The sequence below is a fragment of the Bos taurus genome, chromosome 16, assembly GCF_002263795.3.
Source record: "Bos taurus isolate L1 Dominette 01449 registration number 42190680 breed Hereford chromosome 16, ARS-UCD2.0, whole genome shotgun sequence".
Lineage (NCBI taxonomy): Eukaryota > Metazoa > Chordata > Mammalia > Artiodactyla > Bovidae > Bos > Bos taurus.
The window spans coordinates 29,373,197-29,398,287 of NC_037343.1; the positions used below are offsets into that span (position 1 = coordinate 29,373,197).

Consider the following 25,091-nt stretch of genomic DNA (forward strand, 5'->3'; position numbering starts at 1 on the left):
TTGGCCCTCCTAAGGAGACCTGGTGACCCAATTCCACAGGCTCTGCAGCCCTACCCCCAGTGCAGTGGATGGGAGTCTGTGAGAGAAGACTCTTTGTTCATTTACGGCAGAGATAAGCCAAGCCCCCACCCCTGTACTGGGTTTGAAACAGTCCCACACTTCTGGAAGAAAACACAGCAGGACTCTCATCTAATTCCCAAGTGAGGCCCTCCCTGGGGTCTCAGAGCCAAGGCCATCCCCAGCCAGAAAATAACCATAAAGTGGTGAAAATTATTTTTAAAACGACATGCTCCTGAACATACATACTGACATCAAGCTAACAATGTACCCCTCAAATCAGTCACCCTGAAGGTTAAACATCTGTCCCTACAACAGTGCTGCTCACAACACCCTGGGAACCAGCAGGAAGGCAGGGAGCTGGCTGCAGTGGGAGAAGCATGAACTCTGTGGCCAGGGGTCTGGTCACCAGCTATGGAGCGAGGCACCCACTCCCTATGGGAACGACCTGCCTGAATGCTGGCTAGGCCCCCTCCTCTATCAGCCCCCCACGGGGCCCCCTGCTCTGAATCCTGAGCCGCTGTCTCTAGGGTTGTTTCCAGCAGAACTCCTGAGCTCCTGGCCCCGGGACTGCACTTAGCCCATCTTTGGGGCTAGTGTCTGCGGGGCCTGGAACAAAGATGGAGCTGGACAAGCGCTCAAGAAGTGGAACTGCTATCTGATTAGATGAAATATTAAGAGGATGTGAAAGTGCTCACACCCAACAGGCCCCAGTTAGGGGCCAGTGGTGACAGCGTCTGTGTTCTCAGTACTGCCCATCCGCCCATCCCCGGGAGAGCTGCTTTCTGGGAAGAGTTTAAACAGTTGGAGTGCAGTCCAGGGAAGAGGATGGGTAATGTATTCTGAGCCAAGGACACAGTATAGTAAAAGAGCAGAGTGACCCAAGCATGGACTGTGAGTTGGCTCTAAAGCAATTCTAAAGAGGGAACTCCAGAAGATATACTCCAAGAACAGTGTGACCAGAGTGACAGCAGAGACTCTGAGGGAAGCCCTTCCTGAGCTGGGTAATTCTGGTGCTTGTTTTAAAAAGACCTGGTTTCTCTAACCCACACCCTCAGATGCACAGACACAGCCCACAAGAACAAGGAAAGGGCTCAACCAGCACAAGCCACCTCCACTCGCGACTGTGGGCTGCAGTGGGGAAGGAGGCTTCAAAGCTGGAGCGTGGGCTCTGGACTCAGCGCACACCCTCCCCGGCCCGGCTCGGACTCTGCTCTGGTCTCAGGACTCACCTGCTCCAGGGGAGCACACAGTGCCCCTGGTTACTATGTTTCCTTATCTACCTGGTTACCCCATTTCACGTGCAGTCCATTGGGCTGGGAGTGGGTGCCCCACTCTCCACATGCCCAACCCACTTAGTTCCGTGTCTCTAGGCTGTTTTAGAGTGTATGTGTGCTAAGTTGCTCAGTCATGTCTGACCCTTTGCAACCCCATGGACTATAGCCCATCAGGCTCCACTGTGATGGGGTTCTCCAGGCAAGAATACTGGAGTGGGGTTGCTATGCCTTCCTCCAGGGGATCTTCCCAACCCAGGTCTCCCACATTGCAGGTGGATTCTTTATCGTCTGAGCCACCAGGGAAAGCCCTTTTTAGAGTATAAAACAATATTTAAAAAAAAAAGTCATTTCACATAGAGAGACTGGGTCTGATGACAGCTGAGAAATTCTATGAATCACAGAGAAGCCAGAGTACAGAAAGCCAGAAAGGGTATGTGGAACCTTTCTTTTGAAAGATTCATGAAATGAAGATGCCCCTGCCCACTCTGGTACACCTCTTCTCTAGGCATTCTTGCTGAGCCTGCCCATAAGCTGTTCAAACCTGTCAGACCTCCTAGCAAGAAGCCTGGTTGTATATCTACTTGAACAAGACATCTGCAGAAGCCCTAGCTATCTTCACACCTGTTAGGGGTGTCTAAGTCATGACCCAACACTGTAACAACAGCAGAGCCCCAGCAGTCCTGCCAGGCTGGGCTTAAGACAGGGAGATGCAGGGCTGAGGAAGAGAAGCTGCTAGTGGTCTCTACAACCCAGATTTGTCTTGCCTTCTTTAAGGCTGGCTGGAAGAAGCAGAGAGGAAGCAAGCTGGTGAAGGGGCAGGATGGTCAAGGCTAATCTGCAACGCCTGCACTCCGCTGGTCCCTGCTTCTTTTTCAAAGCGGCTCCAAGCTTAGAGGCAGCAAGAACATTCATCTCCCAGGGGACAAACAGAGAGCACCTGGCCCTGGCTGGTGGTCCCTGCCACTTTTCCAGTCATCACTTCCCCCTCCCCTCCACCCTATGATTGGCTGGTATGAATTTTATCTGATGAAGCAAGTGTCAGAAGCTCTCTGCTGGTCACAGCAGTTCTTTCACTGTAAATGGGCTCCATCTTGGACTTCCATGACAACTCCAAGTGGCCTATTTGGTTGAGCCACAAAAGAACCATGCCCCACACTCCTTTATGGCAACTTCAAGGGAAAAAGTGCAATGGGGACAACATACCATCTATTTCACAACAGGCCAATGATTCTCTGTGAAAGTGTAGGTACCCCAGGCCACAGAACTCCTATATGTCTCAGGCTGAAGACCAGCCATTGAACTCGTTGCCAACTCAGCACTCCAATCATCCACCCCAGCAAATGCTCATAAATATAACAAAAGTGCAATAACCTCATACTCCACCATGGCTTTCTTCATACTCTCTACATCAAAGATCATCTTAATGAGGTTCTGCACTGGCTTGGGGAGCTTGGACTTGGTGCCAGGGTTTACTGTCAACTTCTTCACCGCCTCTTCATCCTGTAGGGAAAATCAGGAAGAGACCCAATTAAACAACCCAAGCAAAGTTGTGGTAGTGTCATCTGGCAGAGAAAGGATACAGGATGGAGTGCCACCAAAAGGTTAAAAAAAAAAAAAAAAAAGGCTGCATGTTCATCCAAAAGGTTTGGCATTAGTTGCCAGGAGGAAGATGTTGAGTATGGACAGGATGAGACTGCCTGTGCGCCCCAGATCCTCTCAGCTGCTTCCGATTCTTATTCCAGACACCACCGAAGCATCCAGTTCTGCACAGGCAGACCTGCAGGCACCCGCACGGCCTCCCACGCTGTTGTTGCTGGTGCCCTGTGCCTGGGAACCTGCCCAGTGCCCATTCATGCCCAACGTGGAACTGCTGGCACCTATGAGGGCAAACCTTAAACCCAAGGCACACTGGACTGATGGACAAATTCTGCCTCCTTTCTTCTCTTACACTGCCTCACCCAAGGCTGAATTCACACAGCCTTCTCTATAGTGCCAAAGGATCAAGCAACCAGTCCCACTTCCTGTCAGGCAGCTTGACAGCGTTAGAGCACATACGAGCATCATCCCTACCCCTCACCCCTGCTCCCTGGGATTGCTCTTCCTAATATACTAACAACACAAGACTTATAGCTCCAGCCAGCTGGGGATCCCAGGCTGAGCCAAGACCCTGACTGAATGAGGGTAACTGGTGTTGGGCTTTGCTCCTGGAATCTGCTTGGCTTAATGAAGCTGCAGAGAAGAACCCGTGTGCTAGTGCTCAGGGTGCTGCTGTCAGTGTCACAGTGGATCTACTCTCAATGCTGAAACACACGTCTTTGCATGCATTCTTATCTTCCAGCTGTAACTTTACTTGAAGGCAAACTATTAATATGTTAAAAAGCCTTATTTATATGCATATACTGTAACCAGGAACTCTTAAGGATAGTAAACAAAAAGGCATACAAATATGTACATCAGCATCATTATAGCGAATATCTAAAAATAATCTAAACATCTAACTGGGGGATGGGAGAGTGTTGTTTGGTAAATTACAAACTACAGCCACCCACGAGACCTGGGTTTTGATCTCTGTGTCAGGAAGATCCCCTGGAGGACAGCATGGCAACCCACTCCAGTATTCTTGCCTGGAGAATCCCATGGACAGAGGAGCCTGGTGGGCTAAAGTCCATGGGGTTGCAAAGAGTTGGACATGACTGAGCAACTAACACTATTACTACCAGAGGATGGAATTCTATACAGACTTTAGAAATGATGCTCTAGTTCAGTACCATTTAATAGAGTAGCCCCTGGTTCTGACATGTGGTCATTCTGGATTGAGATATGTTTTAAGAGCTAGAAAAACATCAGCTATCAAAGACTGAGTTAAAAAAAAAAAAAAAAGGAAAGCTATTTCGATATCAACATATCAAAATGATAATATTTTGGACATACTGGGTTAACTAGTATTAATGTCACTCTTCTTACTTCATAAAATGTAGCCACTAGAATATTTAAAATTGCATAAGTGGCTGCATCTCTCTGTTGGACAGCACCGCTCTAGAGGACACGGGGAAATACTCCTAGAACATTAAGGCAAAACGTGGGTGGTAGCAACACAGTGCGTAAGGAAAGACTCCAGGGCTACGGTGGCTAAAAGTACCTGTCAACTGAAAAGAAGAATATACAGACATATACCTTGAGCTTAACTTTTCTGTACCTTTGTACACCTCAGGTGCCAGCCACCCTTCCTTGCAGTTGAAAATGTGCATATAATTTACATAGTTTCTCTCTATCCTCTGCACATCCGTGGATTCAACCACCATGGATTGTATGGAACTGCAGTATTTACAATGAAAAAATTCCACATGTAAGTGGACCCATGTAATTCAAACTTGTGTTGTTCAACTGTACATCTTTTTGAAATGCAAAAAATAAACTCAGTAGGGAGCACTGCTGAGTTAGACCAAGTATGTCCAACACTCAAGTCCAAGTTCTCTACCCCAACATTATATAAGAGTTAATTTCTGTTTTTAATGGTAAAGTTCATGACACTCTATAAACTAGAGAACTTACAGTTTACAAATTTGTCAAATCCCCCTTTGACACATTAGACCTCAAAGATTCGAGTTAAAACCTGTACCACTGCAGTAAATCTCTTTCCCTCTGCATAATAAATGTACACCACCCCTCATTATAAAAGCAACAGGTTTTCATATAGAAACAATGTAAGAATTTTGTCAAAAACAAATGGCCTCAATAGTATCAGTCAAGAGACACTGGAAGGTTGCCTGGTAATATAAAGGGAGACGATCAAGCTACAAATAAAAATAATGGGAAATTATCAGGAAATAATTTAGGACTAAAAACTGTGACCCAGTGTAGTCACTATAATTCTATCTTGATGATAAAGCAAGTCGCATGACCTTCAGATAAGCAACCTCTATGAACTCCTCCCTCCTTGTGTTTAGGGAGCAATTCCAAAGACTGCTCCTTTGTGAGTCTTGAAAATGCTCACACTGTTTTTATAAGCTTCACCTCACACTTCATGGAGTAGATTTTATTCATGAAAGGGCATGGATTTTATTAAATGCTTTTTCTGTGTTCATTAGGATGACTGTGTGGCTTCTATCCTTTATTCTACTCATGTTACATTACACTGATTTGATTTTTGCATGTTGAACCAACCTTGCATTCCTGGGATAAATCCTACTCAGTCATAGTGTCTAAATCCCCATGTGCTGCTAGATTCGGTTTGTTAGTATTTTGTTGAAGGTTCTGCATTTATATTCATAACTATGTTGGTCTGTAGTTTTCCTGTAATGTCTTTATCCATCTGTGCTTATCAGGATAATACTGGCCTTGTATAATGAGTTGAAAAGTGTTCCTTCCTCTTCTGTTTTTTGGAAGAGTTTACGAAGGACCAGTATCGATTCTTTAAATATCTGGTGGAATTCATCAATGATGTCATCTGACTCATGGCAGGTTTTTAAAAGAAAATCTTTTACTAGCACTAGCAAGTGTCAGAGCATGATTACCTGGCCATAGTCAATCTCCAGAGGGTAGAACTTTTTGGGATGCTTCGTAAAGTTTTTAGAGTGCCAGGCGTTTCCGGTTTTCTCTTCATATAATTTCATAAAATGCTCAATGGCATCCTCCTTGGATGGCATCTGCTCCAGTTTGTTACTACCAATCACCGTGCCCACACGGCCCCAGGACCTGAATATCCAGTACCTGTGGGAAGAGAAGAAGAGCATCAGATACAATTTTGCGGGTCAGCCGGTCGTATTTCAGGATGAGCTTCCTCTCACTGCTATTTCCCTTGAGGGAGAAAAGAGTTGTAAACACCCCAAAATGATGATAACTGACAAAGAGGAACAAAAGGAACCAGTATTAAACAACTTTTATTTTAATTTCTATTAAAACTGAGAGTTGTTAAGTTTAAAGTAATTAAAAAATGCCCTTCCATATCATACTGGCAAGTGAGCTAAAAAAGGACCAAAGAACAGTTTAACCTTGGATCTGGCAGCTGAACTTGAGGAGTAAACCCTGAGGCCTTTACATGGTGGTGGTGGTGGTTTAGTCACTAAGTCATGTCCGACTCTTGCAACCCGATAGACTGTAGCTAGCCAGGCTCCTCTGCCCATGGGATTCTCCAGGCAAGAATACTGGAGTGGGTTGCCATTTCCTTCTCCAGAGGCCTTTACATAAAAACATCCAATTCCTTTTCCCAAATAAACACAGCAAGTATTACCTGGAAGTTATGGATTCATTAACAACAGGTACTAAAAAGAATGAAGAACCTTTGGCTCAGATCAGAGGCTGAGATACAATGAAATGGGAGGGGGCAGGAGAGTGGTCCCAGGGTCAGCCACCTACAGACCTAGGCTAATATCCTCAGTTTCTCCATCTCAAGCTAGAGCTAAGTCCCAGGTACTCTAGGGGCAGGGCTGCCTATCTTTGGGGGAGTGCATTTTTCTTAGTGAAAATCATGCAGAAGTTAAACCTCACACCACAGTAAGTACAGATATAGCAGTAAAATCAGAAAAGCTGGTGCTTCCTGCTGGTTTTCTGGGCTACTGCCCAGAGGCATATAAGTTCCTTCTCTGTTTTTTTTTTCCCCCCTCTAGAAATGTTTTCAAGATACCACATGGACCTAACTTGAAAAAAATCTTCTAACAGCCCATAATGCCATTTCCCTATAAAAACCAATAAATCAAGGCCACCAGGATAAGCCACCCATTTGAAATCACCAGTATAACTTCTTGTGTGTTGGTAGTAGACAGTTCTGTTCTCATCGCCTGCAGTTTATGAACTACAGTACTCTTGTGTTTTTACAAAAACCCTACTCCTCCTCCTGCACTCCGATACACAGCTAGCTTCTGGAAGGTTATGTTTTACAAGCAAGAAACCCTATCTTCAAATCTCCAACAAGAGTCAGCAGTAAACTAAACGACGTAGGATTTTATTTCTTTACAAACTTTGAATAGCCACACAGATGTTAAGTGCCCTTGTAAGGTCACCTTTGAGGTTCGCATTTTAAAACCTTGTTTCATTCATATGGACAGACTTGGCAGTCTTTTAATTTTTGGTGTGCTGTGCGGCATGTGGGATCTTAGTTCCTCAGATCAGGGATTGAACCTACACCCCCTGCACTGGAAGCATGGAGTCTTAATGACTGGACCACCAGGGAAGTCCCCGAGGTTCACATTTTAAATGACAGGTTTGTGAGAAGCTGAAGAAATGGGAAGGGCCTGAGCCTGCCAGTGCCTACAACTGGCAGCTGCAGAGATTTGCCAGGTGCTGACATTCTCTCAGGGGTCTGCCTTTCAACGAGTAAAGCTCTTTGAATCTCTTGGACTTTAACGGGTAAACTGTTTCCACTTACTAAAAAGAAAAGATCAAGTTCAAAATACAAAGTGCTTTTCTGCCGCCATTAGGGTTTAGCAAGAGTTCCTTTCACACACCTCTCCCGCTTACATGTAGCTCCCATTCCACAGCGGCTGTAACAAGAGCAAGAGCCCATCCGCTCGTTGGAAGACCACTCCGATTAGATAAGTATGGGCAGTCAAGCCAGCCCTGTCTCTCAGCACGCCAGGACCAGCTCTTACCTGGCTCCATTACATTGAAAAAAAAAAAAAAAAAAAAGAAGCCATCCTAAACACCTTTGGTAACCCAGGAGCCTGATGTGACACAGATGACTGAGGACAGCAAGGCTGTCCAGGGGCCACGGCCTCTTCCCTCCTTCACTGAAGACATCACCGCACACCTATGATCCTCAAGAGGCGGCTGGTCCCCAGGTGCACGGACAGCCCAGCTCCGAGGGGCCCTGCTCTCGGAAGCGCGCTCCTCTGGACACTTCCCCGCCCCCTGGCGCACCTGCTCTCTTTGTCATCCTCCAGGAGCTGCAGCTTGTAATAGGAGTTGGTCCCTTTGACGATGTCCACAAGCCCGAGGGTGGCGCTGAAGACCTTCCCGCCTTTCTCGAGGACGTGTGCATTGTGTTCCAGACCTGTCAGGACAGAGCTCCTGAGAGTCTGCCCCCATGGTAGGGGGAGGGAGGGGACCCTTCTGGTTCCCCAGGACCAGGGAACCTGGCAGCCCACTCTGTTCACTCCCATTTCCTCACCTGAATCAGGGTCGACAGCTGCTCCTCCTTTAAGAGTTAATTTCATCCTCTTTTCAGATTTGTTGGTACCTTGGAAGGAAACAGAGAAATGCAAACATTAAAAATAAACCAGGAAGGGGAAGGTGGCAGGCAGGGCAGGTGAGTCATCTTTGCCTGTATCAGAGTCAACAGGGGATGTGTGTGTTGCCTCTCACCACCTGAAGTTGCTGCCATTCTGTGTCAAGGGAAAACGAACTGACAAAGCCGGTGTGGGCAGCACTCATCAGACCACTGGGGCACAAAGGGAGAGGCTCTGCACGGGTGGACTCGATGGGGCCACTCAGGGCCTCACCTTCCTCCTTGACGGGACCCTTGCTCTTCTTGGAGGGCGCGGCCCCCGACTTCCCCTTTGGGGCCACTGCTTCAACAGGCTCCACCTTCACCTCGGCTCCCCAGGGGGACAAGAGGTGGGTGGAGAGCAACTCCTGAAGGCTCTTGGTGGAGGCGGAGATGTCTTGGAGGAAGTCCTCAGACACGACACGGATGTTGGCTTCTTTTACTTCCTCCATCTTTTTATTCATCTTGTCCACCTCCTCTGTTTCAATTGGAAGGAACAAAAAGCAAAACCTCAGATTACTCCAGAGTCGTTACTCGCTTAGTACTTTCCTCCCCACTCAGTTTTCTTTTCCTTCAAAATCTAGCACTCAGGAACTTCGCTCACTTCGACAACTGTCTGCCACTAGCAACAAGCCTCCTTTTCTAAGGTGTGATGAATGAGAGCTGCTTTCTCCAAACCATTCTACAGAACCAGATGTCAACAAGCATTTCACACAGAAGGCGAGTCAGGTTTGTATGGGAAAAGTGGTGTAGTACTTTCTGCTCTTGGAGACTTAAGATGGTCATTGGTGTAATAAGTCTGCAAAAAAATCTGTGTACCCTCTGAACTCTGCATTTCAAGCCTGCTTAAGCTGTGAACGTTTGTTCTAGTGGAAAATCTACCAACATCTTGTGAACAGTGCTAAGTGACAACAGTGGGCTGGTCTTCAGATAAGCGAGCACAGACCACAGCAGGGAGCAAGGCCAAGTTATGAGAGCCCATGCCCCTTCCCAGAGAACCTGAACCACGCCCGCAGTAAGAGACATACTTCTAGGGTCCCTGTGTGTGTCGGACACTGGGCCCAACACAATCAGGAGAGACAGACAGGGTCCCCCTGGTTCTCGGGCCAGTGAGACTTACTTTTGGTGCTGATACACAGGGAGGCCTTGTTGGCCGTCCCTGTCAATTTCCCCCCGAGTTTCTCAATCGTGGCCTTCACTTCATCCTTGTTCTGGGAGAGTTTCCCGAGAGTCAGGATCTTCATGTTGGATAATGGCTTGTCTGGAATGGAAAACAGGATCATGAGACAGGGCTGCTGCCTGTGGTGGGGAAGAGCAGAAAACGAGGCAGTAGTTCCCAGGGAAAAGTCAGCCAGGTTGCAAGGCCCCTGAACGGCCTCAGCACCCTCTCTGACCAGGGAGAAATGGGTCTCCTTAGGGAAAAGGCCATGTAAACAGCAAAGAGCTAGAGTACCAGGAAAGCAGAGGACAGCAAACCACACCGTCCTCGGCACAAAAAGGGCCAGCTGGGCATGAGCCATGCACTGACACCGTTCTACAATTAGGCCATGAGCAGGGATGTCTGGGGGCGTCTGGGTCTGCACCACAGACAAGGAAGGGCCAGGGGTCTGGGCAGGGGTGGGCAGCCGGAGTCATCATATTAACTTGCAATTCCTTCTGTTATTTTTTCCCCCCATTCCACAACTAAAAACAAACTACAATTCTCACAGGATACTTATTAATCAACCCCATTAAAAAAATCAGTCTTATCCACCACTGGAAGCTCTGGTCAGCAGGACCACACTGAGTTGAGATGGATTCAGGCACCAAGAACCTTGGCATTTCAGGTGTTCAGCACTAACCCCAGGCCAGGAAGACCTGGATTAGGTGTGTGCCTTCTATTTGTTGCAAATGGAGACGTATAGAGCTAGTGACACATTTCCACAAGTGATGCAGTGGAATCCTTTAAGCCATCCCTGTGAGAGTCCCTTGGATCACAAGATCAACCTAGTCAGTCCTAAAAGAAATCAGTCCTGAATATTTATTGGAAGCTGAAGCTGAAGCTCTAATCCTTTGGCTACCGGATGTAAAGAACTGACTCACTGGAAAATACCCTGATGCTGGGAAAGATTGAAGGCAGGAACATAAGGGGACAACAGAGGATGAGACGGTTGGATGGCATCAATGACTCAATGCACATGAGTTTAAGCAAGCTCTGGCAGTTGGTGAGGACAGGGAAACCTGGCGTGCTGCAGTCCATGGGGTCATAAGTAGTTGGACACAGCTGAGCGACTAAACTGAACTGTGAGGGGGGAAACAACCAGGGACACCCACAGGGTTTAACTGAAAGCTGGCTGAGGTCTCCAGAGCAAACAGAACCACTGAGCTGTGAACTGCAAGTGAGGGGAAAGCAGAGGGGACCCTCAGCGCAGGGCCCGGATGCCAACCCCAGCCAGCCCACCTGCAAACAGCAGGGTGACTTGGGATGACCACACAACCTCTCCCCAGGGGATGGAGGGAGGGCACTGGTGGGCTGACATTCACAGATGAATCCTCATCCTCCACCTGCCACATGGTGGCCACAACTAAGCCACATATCTGAGTAAACAAAGACAGCAGCCCCTTTCTGCCAGGAAAACAGACTGATCTCACTGTCTTTGCTGGTGTGGAATACCTTTCACGTCGATCACAGTACATACAGCGGGTCTCTGAGGGGACAGAGCCCGTGTCACATTAGGCTCGGGATGAATGGTGGGGTGGAGGGGGGGGCGCTGCCCAGAGGCGGAAAGGGGAGACCTGGACTGCCTCTGCCCAGCAGTGCAGACTCAGGCAGGCAGGACAACGCCCCCACAGGCAACCGTCTCCCTGATCCTTCTCAGAAGCCCCTCCCCAGCCTTCCTCCTCCTGCTGGCGGTGGGGTGGGGAGAACAAGGGCAGGGTTTCCCCGTGGGATCAGCCAACAGGAGAAGAACCCAGCCGGATTCCCCTCTCCCCGCTAAGCTCAGGGCCCCAGCCCTCCCTACCCAGGCTGGGCCCGGAGCTGTACCTGGGGGGCCAGAGTGCACAGCGGCAGGCGCTGAAGCTGCAGAGGGTGGGGCTGCTGCCCCCACCGGGGTGCTGCTCTCTGGGGGGAATATACGGTCCTGCTTTTTGATCTTCAGTTTCTTGAAGTAAGAGATTTCTCGGAATTCCTAAAGAACGTAAGTCATAGTTAAATCAGTTCTCCCACGAAATAACCAACTGACAGAGCAAAGAATTTGAGAATCTTTCTCTTCTTACAATAAAGAATAACAAAATAGGAAGACTGGAGGCTTTTGGTATGAAATACTGTTGATATAGTACTTATGACTAGTGCTTCTACATTTATAATAGAGCTGGTACTGTGACGCTTTAATAAGAAAAATATTTTCTTTAAAAAGAAAAAAGGAAAAAACCTGTTGATTATCTGGTCAGGGGACCTCTGCTGGAACCTGATTACAACCCTCACTCTCGAGTTGCAATCCTAAGGGTCGAGAGGCGTTGTCCTGGGGTCATATGTCCTTTCCATGACCAAAAGCCCCTCAGACTCTCCACATCCCTGGAGAGAGGTTATTACCTAGAAGGAAATCAAGGCAATTCTCTTCCCTTCCTAGAAGAAGCGGCCATGGATGCAGGCGGCCCAACACCGGTCAGTGTCCAGCACAGTCCACCTGCACCCCAGGTGTCACCATGGGCTCTGCTCTAAGTGGTCACACAGTAAGCATCACATGCACGAGGCTCAGGGCTACCAGCTCCCTACTCTCCTAAGTATTCATCCCACCAACAAAGAGTCCTTCCCCACTAGAGCACATGGACCTCTGCTCAGTGTTACGTGGCAGCCTGGATGGGAGGGGGTCTGGGGTAGAACGGATATGTACATATGTATGGCTGAGTCCCTTCACTGTTTATTAACGTTGTTAACCGGCTATGCTCCAATACAAAATAAAAAGTTAAAAAAAGAAAACAGTCCTTTCCTGCTGGATCCATGGTTAATGACCACCCAGTGGAGAAGACATATGCTGGGCATCTAACATGTGCCACACGTCACAGTGGGTTTAAGAGAGTTTTGGCCTTTGAGAAACAAGTTCAGCCTTGACTGAGAGTCAGATGTAAGGAGGCAACTTCCAGATAGGAGCTGGCTTCTAAACCAGAGGCGTGCTAAAGTGATGCCAACGCTGGGAGGGCTCCTCAGAGGCAGGGACCTGCTCAGCTGGCTGCAAGCTGGAAAGCAGGCAGTTAGGTAAATGCACCGGACGGGTATTGTGATGTACTGGGAACACACAACTGCAGCTGGTTCCCCACTGTGGAGTGCGTGATCAAAGAGACACAGATGAGGACGGACTGGGGAAGGGGTGAGACGGAGGTGGAGAGAACGTGCGTCAAGTGGTGAGAGCAGGATGTGAGGAGGAATAAAAGAGCCAAGAGAGGGGCTGCAGACGGCAGCTGGAGTCAGACCACGGAGGGCTTTGGGAAAGGGGGTCAAGCCAAGGAGATGCCCTTGATTCTGGGATCCAAGCCCCTGGTGGCCGCAGTCCCTACACAGGGCCTGTAAGTCCATGAGTTTGCCTGGGCAGCAAGCACTGCTGACCTGACAAAATGTCTTGCACATCCAGGTATCCTTTTACAACAACCTTTAAAAAACTACACATAGATGCAGTGCAACTGGCATATCAAGCACAAAATAGTTCACGTAACAATCTTATTTTTTCCCCAACCTATGGTAGCTCAGACGGTAAAGCATCTGCCTACAATGCAGAAGACCTGGGTTCAATCCCTAGGTCGGGAAGATCCTCTGGAGGACGAAATGGCAAACTCACTCCAGTACTCTTGCCTGGAAAATCCCACGGACAGAGGAGCGTGGTAGGCTACAGTCCATGGGGTCGCAAAGAGTCGGACATGATTAAGCAACATCACTCACTCAAGATACTGAAAGGGATATGAATACCACAAATGGGCTCATAACATTGGCATTCTCAGAAGAACTGGGAAAATATTTCTACAATAAACGGGGAATCACTTTGAGGTTTTAAGGGTGGGGCAGCGACAAAGTCAGATTTGTTTCAGAGCAGCTGCACAAGAGGTATTCAATAATTACGGTAGGGGACAGAGAAGGCAGGAAAAGAATGAGTGCAAAAGGGGAAAACGTGGGAAAGCGGCGATCAGCCCCGATGCAGGTGACAGTTACATACGCTGCTGGTCCAAATGCTCCCCCCAGGAGAAGACACAGGCAGTGAGGCAACCTGACAGACACCAACCCCAAAGCCCAGTGAGCGGCAGGGCCACGACCGTCCCCGGTGGTGCTGAGTCCTTCCAGCAGCCCGCCCCCTGACACTGCTGGCTCCCCAGCAGCACAGCTCCTAACAAGGTGCCCCAACTGAGGCTTTTTGCATTCTGAGAACTCAGCAGAGAGAAGGTGACAGGGGACACGTGAACCCTGGGTCCTACTCCTCCTCCAGCACCTAGGCAAAGAAATGTCCTTGAGAAGCACCCTCCTGTCATAAAGGCAGGAATCGCCACTGGTTCACCGCTGTGTCCCTTGTGCCCAGAACAGTGCCTGGCAGAGGGGAGGCACTTGAGAAACAGAAATTAAAAACGACTCAGTCTCCACATTTTACACCAGCTGGACAAACCTGTGCTCCGGCTGGAAGTGCATTGGTTCTCCATCTGTGTAGTTTGCAAATGTACAGAACCAGTGACATAATTTCACATTCTGATTATGAGGAAGGCCCCAATGTAAAGAGGTCTGAGACACTCTACTCTGCAGTCATGGTGGCCCTGAGTGTGGACAAGCATGGGAGGTGGGACCAGGTTTTTCTGTAAACGGATCCCAGGATTGCTCCTACCTCCCACCTCACTTACCTTTGGGGTCACCCACTCCTTCCGGTTGGGCGTCTGTGTCTTGACCATACACTTGGTCCAGGCAGTCACATCCCCGGTACAGTAATAGGCGTCGCCCTTGAAGACCAGCTGGCCCGAGCATTCCTCGCAGGGAAGGAGGGCGCCAAACACCATACCGTCGGCCACGCGGTCCAAGATCTGAAGCCAGTGAAGAAAACACATCAGGGAGGAAAGGCGGGGGGCCTTCAGAGGACATTTGCCAATGTGGGATGAAGAATCTGCACAGACTTCACTTGCTAAAAAAGGGAGTGCCCTGAGGCTCCCTAACATTCCCCAGGGGAGGTGGATCATGGTTGGAGCTTGGATCTTATGTCCACGCATGAAGTGTTCCTGCAGCTACCCCTTCCCTCGGTGACTGAGAAATAGAGCGAGAGCCCAGAGAATCCACTGCTTCTGAGTGCACCGGAGTGACGGCAGGGCCTGCTGGGGAAACAGCCCTCGTGGCCCCCGGGGAGTCCGGGAGGAAGGCAGCAGAGAGAGCTCCTTGGGCCCAAGGGTGTGGCATGAACACACGAGGCAGACGTGCGGCCCACCTCAGTGCTTGAGCGCCTGCCCCTTCCTGCCCCGCAAATGGCGACCTTGATGGTGATGACCATGCAACACGACTGTGGAATGTCGCTCCCAATTAATACCGGCAGGTGTTCAACCGGAGGGCCTCCCACACTCCACCGGGACAGTCACCGCACACGGCCTGGCCGCCTGGCTCGCGGCTCCCGTAACACAAGGGCAGCTCACCGCCGACTCCCCGGAGGGCACTTCCTGCTTGTTGAAGATGAGCAGTTCTTTCAGGTCGTTCGTAGAGCACGCTTTCTTTAGCTCGTCCTTGACATTCCAGATCAGGTCGTTCTGGGCCTGCGCACAACAGCCAGCAGCTGAGAGATTGGCTCTTTTCAGAGAAAGAAGCCCAACCAGAGGAAGGTTCCACCCTGGCCCTGCTTTGGCTCCCATCATAGCCCTGCTTCACAGCCCTGCACTGAGCAGAGCTGCCGCATCCCCAGGACCCTGCTCCTAGCACGGGGCGCCGTGTCTTGAGTCGGCCTGGGGTTTGGGCACTTGGGCACCTGAGTCCCTGGAACCAGCCCCTCAGAGACAAATCCCAGGACACGCATGCAAGAAGGCACCGGGTTTATCTGTCCCAACACCCAGCACCAAAGGGAGGAGGGTCGGCTCCCCAACTACCTGAGAGCGAGCAGGGACAAGCCCCAAACACTCCGACTGCCTCAACTGTGCACTATGCTCACTATTGTGAACAGACTTCAGGTCTTCTGAAAACAGAACTGTAAATCTCTGTGGTAACATTTATGCAGTGCTTACTCTTCGTGGGCACTTTTCCCGTCACTGCACTCATTCTCACATGTGCTTTGCTTAGAAAGGCAGTGGCCTCCCCACAGCAGAGTCAGGGCAGGGGAACACTTCCTCCTGCTTTAGGGGACTGCGCAGGTCATGCCCTGAGACCCCCACCTCTGCAAGACAGATGAAAATGCCAGCTCTCTCAGCACTGGGTGAGAAGGGCTTTAACGTGACAAAGCTGCATCACACACACTGCTTCCCCTGCCCCACCTCCGTAAGGGCCTCTCAGTAATAGTGACCCCTGGAACTTCCCTGGTGGTACAGTGGCTAACAATCTGTGCCTCCACTGCAAGGGGCATGGGTTCGAGGCCTGGTTGGGGAGCTGAGATCCCACATGCTGCACGGTGTGGTCCAAAAACAAAGTGAAAATGAATTTAAGTATGCATCATTTTTTAAAAATAAAATATGCAATTTAAAAAATCCACCCCTGCAGGACCACGTGGTGAGCCTTGGAATGAGAGAGCATAAGGAACGAAGGAGGACAAGGAGGAAGTCTAAGGGCGCAAGGTGAGATGGAAGCAGCAGGATGAGGTCACCTACGTGACCAAGGACGGGAGGCCAGCACAAACGGTGTGCCGGGCTGGGGAGCGTGTGGAGCACGGAAGGAAGAACACCAAACCCACTGTAGCGGCCCTGCAGCCAGGCCTGGCACAAAGCAGACACGTTTTCAACTGCAGGACAACCCACACCGAACCTGTGATTCGTGTTAAGCATGGAAATCACACCCCCAAGAAGAGACCGACGGCCCCCTCCTAGTTTCCCAAACAAACACTCGCCATTTTCTGGTTAATAATTCTTACTTTGCTTCGACAACGTTTACCAACACGGTGACGAATGTCTCTGTTCAATGACCACCGATCTAACGGGCAGTTTTCTCCTTTTACTATATGCCTTCTATTGTTTTCTTCCCCAAGAAGAGATTTTCATAAAAAGAAAATTGAATTTTATCTCTTTCAGCCATTCTCTGTGCCAAGAACCTTCGGCATCCTTGAATTCAATACCCAGTTTCCAATGTGCTCCAGGTCTGGGATGCGGTGATGCACTGTATGGCTGAGGTGTGACACGCCCAGCCCAGCACGAGGCTGCTGAGTGGGAAGCGACAGCTCAGCTCCCACCAGCCTGGCCACTGGTCTGACGCTGAGAGCCCACTGTGGATGCCTTCGTGTTGCTTTGGGAGGAGGAAAGAAAGCCTGGGGGGAAAGCCAGGCTACTGAACAACAACTATCGATTTGGGAATTTTAAAAGCTCTTATAAAGCAGGAAACCCGCACCTCCTTTAACTTTCTCCCCAGAATGAGGAAGAGAATTAGACTGAATGGCAAGAGGAGACACACAGCTCGGGACTCACCTTAAGGGCCTTTTCAAGTTTAATCTCCTTGTCTTTTTCTTTTTTAGATTTCTTCTTGGTCACTTCATCTATTCCATCCACCTCATCACCTTTTCTCTTTCTGAAAGAGACAAAGGATGTGAGAGAAAGAACCAGAACCACTGAAACCCTGAAAGCCAATGCCTCGGGTGACACAGCATCCTCACGCCACTCTAATTCGGCCCGGCCAGGCGCTGCCCACTCAGGAGCTCGCCGTCTGCTCAGGTCTGCAGCTGCCACTTCATGACACACTCCACTGTGAGGATGGGCCAGCGGTCGCTCCAGAGCCTTGGAACAACCTGGCGCAGCACCTAGGGCTTAGGCCCCATTTGACATCAAAATGCCACCCATCTCCTGGCATAGACCAGGCCTGGAAGGTTCTGGCAGGGACTATGCTACAGGTTAAGGCCACGGCTGAGGGCAGGGACCGCAGAAGACAAAGCACCAGTGTCAGGCACTGAGTCTTTCAAGCTAAGACACAGGGCTGCTCCTGAGGCCAAAAGGCTGATCTCAAATGCGGGAGGCCGAGCTATCATTTCAAGCCCAACGAGAAGCAGTAGTCTAGGCGCCGCCAGCCGGTCTGCCTCAGCCAGGTCAGCAAATAGTGCTGACCAAGGAGCATCACCCTTGACTTGAGAGAGGGCACTGAGGGTCATCAGTAGCCCCTAGAAACAGGGGAGGCCAGCCATGGTGGTTAATGCTTTCAGCTGTCACGCTGGCCTGAGATCGAACCTGTGGATTTTCCCTCATTCATTAAAGTGGGGAAAAGAATACCCTCTGCCTTGTAGGATCATGGTGATGGTTAAATGAATTATCCTGTAAAAGGCTTAGCATAGCGCCCAGCACACCAGAACGCTCAACCCATTCTGGTGGTTACGGCATAAATGGAAGCTTATGCATTCTTCTTACACCTATACTGAGTGTCAAAGCGCCCTGAGGACTTTAAAATCCATGCCTCTGACTTGCTAGTTTTCTTTAACATTCCAGAACCACATGTGCTATACCATAAACTTGTGCACTTATTTCATTTTTAAAATTTACTATCTGCTCATGGCTGCTCTGGGTCTTTGTTGCCACGTGCGGGCTTTCTCTAGATGTGGTGCGAGGACTTCTTTACTGTGGTGGATTCTCTTGTTGCACAGCATGGGCTCTAGGGCACACAGGCTTAGCTGCCCCGCAGCATGTCGAATCTTCCCAGACCAGGGGTTGAACCCGTGTCCCCAGCCCTGCAAGGCAGACTCTCAACCACTGGACCCCCAGGCAAGTCCTACACGCGCGCATTTAGAACTGGGATAGTGCTTGAAGGACGCCTCTGCACTTGAGGATGCCACGGGGACGTGAGAGCGGGCCATGGAGCGGTGAGAGGTGGTGGCGGACTCTAGTCAGGGGGACGCTCAGACGGGGCAGAAAGGAGGGTGCAGCAGTTTGATACAGACTCTGGGCCTGCGGGAAGCCCTTCCCTGAAGCCCCATGGGCACCCCCCACCCCCAGCCCTCTACCCACCTTTCACCCTTGATGGCCGGGAGCTGCTTCTTGAGGGTTTCTTGGTCCTCTGCGGTGAGGACGCTGAAGCCCATGAGCTGGCTTGCGCTGAACTCGGGACGGAAGCCCAGCTCCTCCCGTTTCTGAACAAAACACTTTGGGTGGTACCAGCAGTCAACCATGCCCAGCTGGGGCTTATCGGGGTACACCACCTTCTTAGACAGGCGCACCTGGCCCTGTAGGAGAATCCACACGTGTTAAAAGAGAGACAAGGAAGGGTGGTCAAACATCAGGGCGGCCCAGGGGCGACCAGGTCCACAATGAAGGTGATGGGAGGGCTGCTGGAAGGTTTTGGTTCTTTTATGCCATTAAGGATTGTGTTACCCTGAAGCCTCTGCTCCCTAATTTTAAGTAAGGTTAAGTCCAACTAGCTACCTGCCCACCCAGCTGCCTGGGCAAGTGATAAAGTGGTAACATCACCCTGAGGACGCTCTGCAGACCCCGGTGCAGAGGTAAGAACAATGGCTGGGACGCTAGACTGCAGGCTCATGGGAGCCAGAAGGAGAAGTATTAGTCGCTCAGTCGTATTTGACTGTGCAATCCCATTGACTGTAGCCCGTTAGGATCCTCTGCCCAAGGAATTCTCCAGGCAAGAATACTGGAGCAGGTTGTCTGTTTTCTCCTCCAGGGCATCTTCCTGACCCAGGGATTGAACCTGGGTCTCCTGTATTTCAGGCAGATTCTGTACCATCTGAGCCACCAGGGAAGCCCCCAAGGGACACAGAGCAGGCCTCAATCCTAGCAGGGATCTTCTGCAACTTCCTACCCAGCCTCCTCAGTCTCTTTACACGGATGAAGGCTCCCTAAAATGCGGTAGCAAACCCGTAAGCTAGCATCCAGTCCTGCCATCCTGCCCAGGTCTGACATCCCTAGTGAGTTCCAGGCCTGTGAGCCCCAGACGGGGAAACTCGGACCAAGTGGCACTGACACAACTCCACCTCAGGCCCGGCCATGCTCCATGACACGCGGCCTTGGGCACTCCCTTTGAAACTTTCAACTTGTGCCTCAAATTCCTGTGGTAGAAGGCAGCTGGAGAAGATATAGCAACTCCATGTTTTTCCTTTCTGAACACTCACTGACTCTCCTCAATTTCCTGTACAATACTGAGGAGGTAGAAACTTCTCATCAATGCCTTAAATTAATCAACCAGAATGTTTGCCTAAGATGAGAGGATCTCTGGTAACGAGGCTAAAGGGCACAGGCCAACCCCTCGATCTGCGTCTGAGCTACTCAGACGGCCGTCACTCCACCCAACCAGCTGTCATTCTACAGGGGTGAGAGCTGGAAAGGAAGGAGGGTGGACGGAGTTCCTGACTAAGCGGAAGAAAGCCTGGAGGCTGACACTAGGGAGCAAATGCACTCCTTAAACTGAGTCTACCATAAAACACAACCAACAGCTTCCTGCAGCCCTTTGGGGGAGCCAGAAGAGACCCACTGTGTGCATGTTTTCCAAACTCTCCCACGTTTCCTAAGAGCAGGTTCAGTGACACACAAGGACAGCACTGTGAATGATCAGGGCTAGATGTGTCCACAAGAAAAGTCACGGTTATCTCCTGTCTCTACTAAGATGATTCACTTTAGTTTTACCCAGCACCTAAAGCCCTATTTTCTTTTTCTTTTGAGCTATCCAATGACATCCAGTGCAAGAAATCCAGAAAGGCAGACAGACCAAGCCCCAAGCTCTCACCTTGTCTATCTTCTCCATGCAGCTCTTGCACGTGCTTCTGTTGGACTTGGCGTACCCTGCCCCGAAGTCAATCAGCGTCTTCTCGGTCTTGCTGCCAACTCCATCTTGGCCTTTGCCTGAAACATCTAACACAGCCATGCTCAGTTCAACAGCCTCAGTGTAGTTCCAAAGAGCCCTGTCCTCCTCTACCTCTTGAGATTCCTCTACCAGGACACCTTGTGTTTTGGGCAACTGCAGCTGGTCCATCTCTTCTACATTCGTTTCTAACTACTGTGGTTGGGTAACAATTTCTTCTCTGGCAATGAAATTAAAAATTTTCTCAGGCTCCTGGAAACAGCACAATGTTAGCTGGTGGTGGTCTTACCACTCCCATGCTGGCTCCTCCTCTGCAGCCCCCTTCCTCACTTTGGAAAGAACTTAGTAAGTGCTTACTACGACGTATGACAGTAGATCAACAGGAGAATGAACAAACAAACTGAGATACAGTCAAGAGACTACTCTTCAGTAATTAAAAAAAGAAGAATTGATGACACATAAGACAACCTGGATGAATCTGACAGACATGCTGAGCAAAAGCAGTTTACAAGAGAAAAAGATACTATTGCTTTCTCTCCCAAATGCTAAATCACACAAAAGTAATCCAAAGGGACAGAAATCAGAACAATGGTTACCTTGCTGAGAGGAAAGATGACTCAGAAAGGACCCAACGGACCCTTCTGGGGCTACTTATTGATGGGTTAAATGTTAGATGCATGCATACACTTGCCAAAATTCACTGAACTGTATGTGTAAAGTCTGTGCATATAACTGTGTATTATTTTAAAAATTCTGGATGAAAAATTTCAAAATACTAAGAACAGGTATTGTGAGAAAACAGATATTACAACAAGAACACTGACTCAAAGATGAAGCTTCATTATGATGAAACACATGTCCAGCGAAATGAAAAGTACTTAGGGATGGATGGTGTGGAAGTGGAGAAATGGGTACATCACACATTGCTGGTACAGGTAGAACTGATACAATTCTTCTAAAAGGCAGGCTGGCACACACACCGTGAAACAGTTCATCTCTTTTAGAAATATTTCCTCCTCTTAGAATTAAAGAAATAACTGGATAGATGCCCAGGATCTATGAGAAATTTGTGACAGTTCTGTTTGTAACAGAACTAAATGGTTTACAGCCTAGTTTCAAAAGTAAGAGAGTGTGGACTTGAATCTCGCCACGGACATTCACCACCATGCTAACCTTGGGCCACTCAACTAACCTTCAGGTGTCTCAGCTCAACTGGAAAAACTGATAAAGCAATATGACAAGGACTCAGTCAAATTACTGTAATATATGCCAAATACTTAAATGATGCACAAAATTTAGCAAGATCTGAATAAATGAGTACAATGTTATCTTGAACAATAATGATGGAAATCTGTAACTTTTAATGTGAGAAGAGTAAATATTAAACTATAAAATGCAATGTGTAGACCACAGGGAAATACAAATCAAGATTATGAAATATCACTTCAAAACATTAAGGATATTTTAAAAACTCCTGTAAAACCAAAAAATCCAGAAAACAAAAGTGTTGATAAGGATGTGGAAAAATCAGAAACCCACAGCTGCTGTGGCAAACAGTACTACAGTTTACACAAAAAAATTGAATGTAGAGTATTGATATGAAAATTCCACTATGATAATTCCACTCATAACTCCACTTATGAGTATATACATAAGAGAACAGAAAACAGGGTCTGCATCAGATAAATGCACACCAATATTCACCAATGACCAAAAGGCAGAAACAACTCAAATGTCCACCAAAGAATGAACAGATAAATGAAATGTGGGATAGCCATATCACAGAATTCTTACCCAGCCTTTAAAAGGAAGGAAATTCTGACAGACGCCACATGAATGAACCCTGAAGACATGCGAAGTAAAATAAGTCAGACACAGATGGACAAATACAGTATAGGCCAAACCCAAAAGGATAAATACTGTGTCATTCCACGTGTATGAGGTACCTAGAAGTAATCAAGCTCACAGAGACAGAAACAGTGGTTGTCAGAGAGTAGGGGGAGGAGAAAAGAGTTCATGTTTCATGGCTATGAAGTAATACTTTAGGAAGATGAAAAAGTTTTGAAGGATGATGGTGTGGCTGCATAGCAGTGTGAATTGCACTTAACACCACTGAAATGTACACTCAGAGTGGTAAGCACTGTGTTATGTATATTTTATCACAAAGAAAAGGTGACTGAACATTAAAAAAAAAGTATTATACTTAAGGTAGAAACCTTTTTCTGCAGGAGTAAAAACCCACAAATACACAAGCATCAATGTCTGAATAGAAAAACATTTTCTAATAAGACACCCTGCAATATTAATGATAGTTCTTTCTGAATTACAGGATCTGGGACAATTTAAAACTTCTTGTTCTCCAAAACAGCCTGGAGTCACAATCATAGGTTAAACTGGGTCAGTTCACAAGAAGGCAGAGAAATGAGAATAGAGTCTCGGGAGATAGCCTTCAAAGGATGATTAAAAAATAAAATCGACCATTTGAAATTTAAAGGCATCTCAGCAAGTTGAGTTTGTGGATACTGACCAACTGACCACAGCTTATACGGAGAGGCAGGAGACCCAGAACAGCCAACGCAATATTGAAGAGGAACAAAGTCAGGGAACTGACACTGCCTGACAATAAGACTCACTGTAAAGCTATATAATCAAATCAATGTGATGCTGGCGAAACTGATAAATAAGCCAGAACACAGTCCAGAAGTATACCCACACAGACACAGTCACTTGATGTTTGATAAAGGAGCAAAGTCAACTCAGTGGAGAACAGACAGCTTTTTCAACAAGTGGTGCTGGGACAATAAGACATAAATGTGCAAAAAAATTTAATCTAGACAGATTACATCTGTGGCAAATAGTAACTCAAAATGGATCACAGACTTAAACGTATTGATTAAACATAAAACTATAAAACTTCTAGAAAATAACATGGGAGAAAATCTAGATGACCTTGGGTATGGTGCTAAGTTGCTTCAGTCATGGCTGACTCTGTGTGACCTTATGGACTGCCAGGAGACTGCCAGGCTCCTCTGTCCATGGGATTCTCCAGGCAAGAATACTGGAGTGGGTTGCCATTTCCTCCTCCAGGGGATCTTCCCAACCCAGGGACTGAACCTGTGTTTCTTAAGTCTCCTGCATTGGCAGGTGAGTTCTTTACCACTAGCACCATCTGGGTATGGTGGTAACTTTTTATTTACTTATCGATTATTATTATTCTTAAAGTTTTTTGGCTGTGCCTTACAGCATGTGGGATCTTATTTCCTCGACCAGGGATTGAACCTGTGCCCCCTGCATTGGAGGCGCAGTCTCAACCACTGTACTGCCAGGGAAGCCCCTGGTGATAACTTTTTATAGATGGTACCAGACCCAGTACATAAAAGAAATAATTTATAAGTCAGACTTTATTAAAATAAAAAATGTCTACTCTGTGAAAGATAGCACCAAGAGAATAAAAGATATAAGCCACAGACTGAGAGAAAATACTTGCAAAAGGCATATCTGATAAAGGACTGCTGTCCAAACTATACGATGAACTCAATAAAATGACGTGAAAAGATGCTCAAAATCATATGGTACTTCTTGCTATTCAGTTGTCAAGTTGTTTCTGATTCTCTGTGATCCCATGGGCTGCAGCATGGCAGGCCTCCCTGTCCCTCACCATCTCCTGGAGTTTTTCCAAGTTCATGTCCATTGAATTGGTGATGCCATCCAACCATCTTATCTGCTGTTGCCCTCGTCTCCTGCTGCCTTCCATTTTTCCCAGCATCAGGGATTTTTCCAATGAGTCGGCTCTTCGGATCAGGTAGCCAAAGTACTGGAGCTTCAGCTTCAGCATCAGTCCTTCCAATGAGTATTCATGGTTGATTTCCTGTAGGATTGAATGGTTTGATCTTCCTGTTGTCCAAGGGACTCTCAAGAGTATTCTCTAGCACCAGCTTGAAAGCATCAGTTCTTCGGCACTGCTTTCTTTGTGGCCCAACTCTTACATCCATACGTGGCTACTAGAAAAAGACTACAGCCTTAACTATACAAACTTCTGTTGGCAAAGCGATGTCCTTGCTTTTTAATACACTGTCTAGGTTTGTCGTAACCTTCCTGTCTTCAAGAAGCAATCGTCTTCTAATTTCATGGCTGCAGTCACCGTGCACGGTGATTCTGGAGCCCAAGAAGAGGAAATCTGTCACTGCTTCCACCTCATCCCCTTCTATTTGCCATGAAGTGCTGGGACCGGATGCCATGATCTTGGTTTTTTAAATGTTGAGTTTTAAGCCAGCTTTTTCACTCTGCTCTTTCACCCTCAAAAGGCTAAGTTTCTCTTTGCTTTCTGCCATTAAAGTGGTATCATTTACATATTTGAGGTTGTTGATATTTCTCTTAGCAATCTTGATTCCCGCTTATAACTCATCCACCTTGGCATTTTGCATGATGTGTTCTGCATATAAGTTAAACAAACAGGGTGACAATAACCAGCCTTGTCATACTGCTTTCTCAATTTTGAACCAGTCAGTTGTTCCATATAAGGTTCTAACTGTTGCTTCTTGACCTGCATAGAGGTTTCTCAGGAGACAGGTAAGATGGTCTGGTATTTCTATCTCTTTAAGAGTTTTCCACAGTTATGAACCACAAAGTCAAAGGCTTTAGC

General features: G+C 48.1%; 1 protein-coding gene across 2 annotated transcripts in view; it reads right to left on the reverse strand.

Annotated features, from left to right (window-relative positions):
- The window catches only part of PARP1 (poly(ADP-ribose) polymerase 1), a 41,453-nt gene that overhangs the window by 8,196 nt on the left and 8,166 nt on the right, over positions 1–25,091 (reverse strand). Inside the window, exons 3-14 of one of the 2 annotated variants that reach the window (XM_005216796.5) lie at positions 20,375–20,490; positions 18,649–18,863; positions 17,128–17,227; positions 15,166–15,282; positions 14,392–14,568; positions 11,561–11,705; positions 9,656–9,796; positions 8,771–9,013; positions 8,440–8,508; positions 8,190–8,322; positions 5,849–6,044; positions 2,706–2,834 (exon numbers count right to left, since the gene is read on the reverse strand). In XM_005216796.5, coding sequence (XP_005216853.1) covers positions 2,706–2,834; positions 5,849–6,044; positions 8,190–8,322; positions 8,440–8,508; positions 8,771–9,013; positions 9,656–9,796; positions 11,561–11,705; positions 14,392–14,568; positions 15,166–15,282; positions 17,128–17,227; positions 18,649–18,863; positions 20,375–20,490 — 1,781 coding nt within the window. 2 annotated transcript variants of the gene reach the window in all.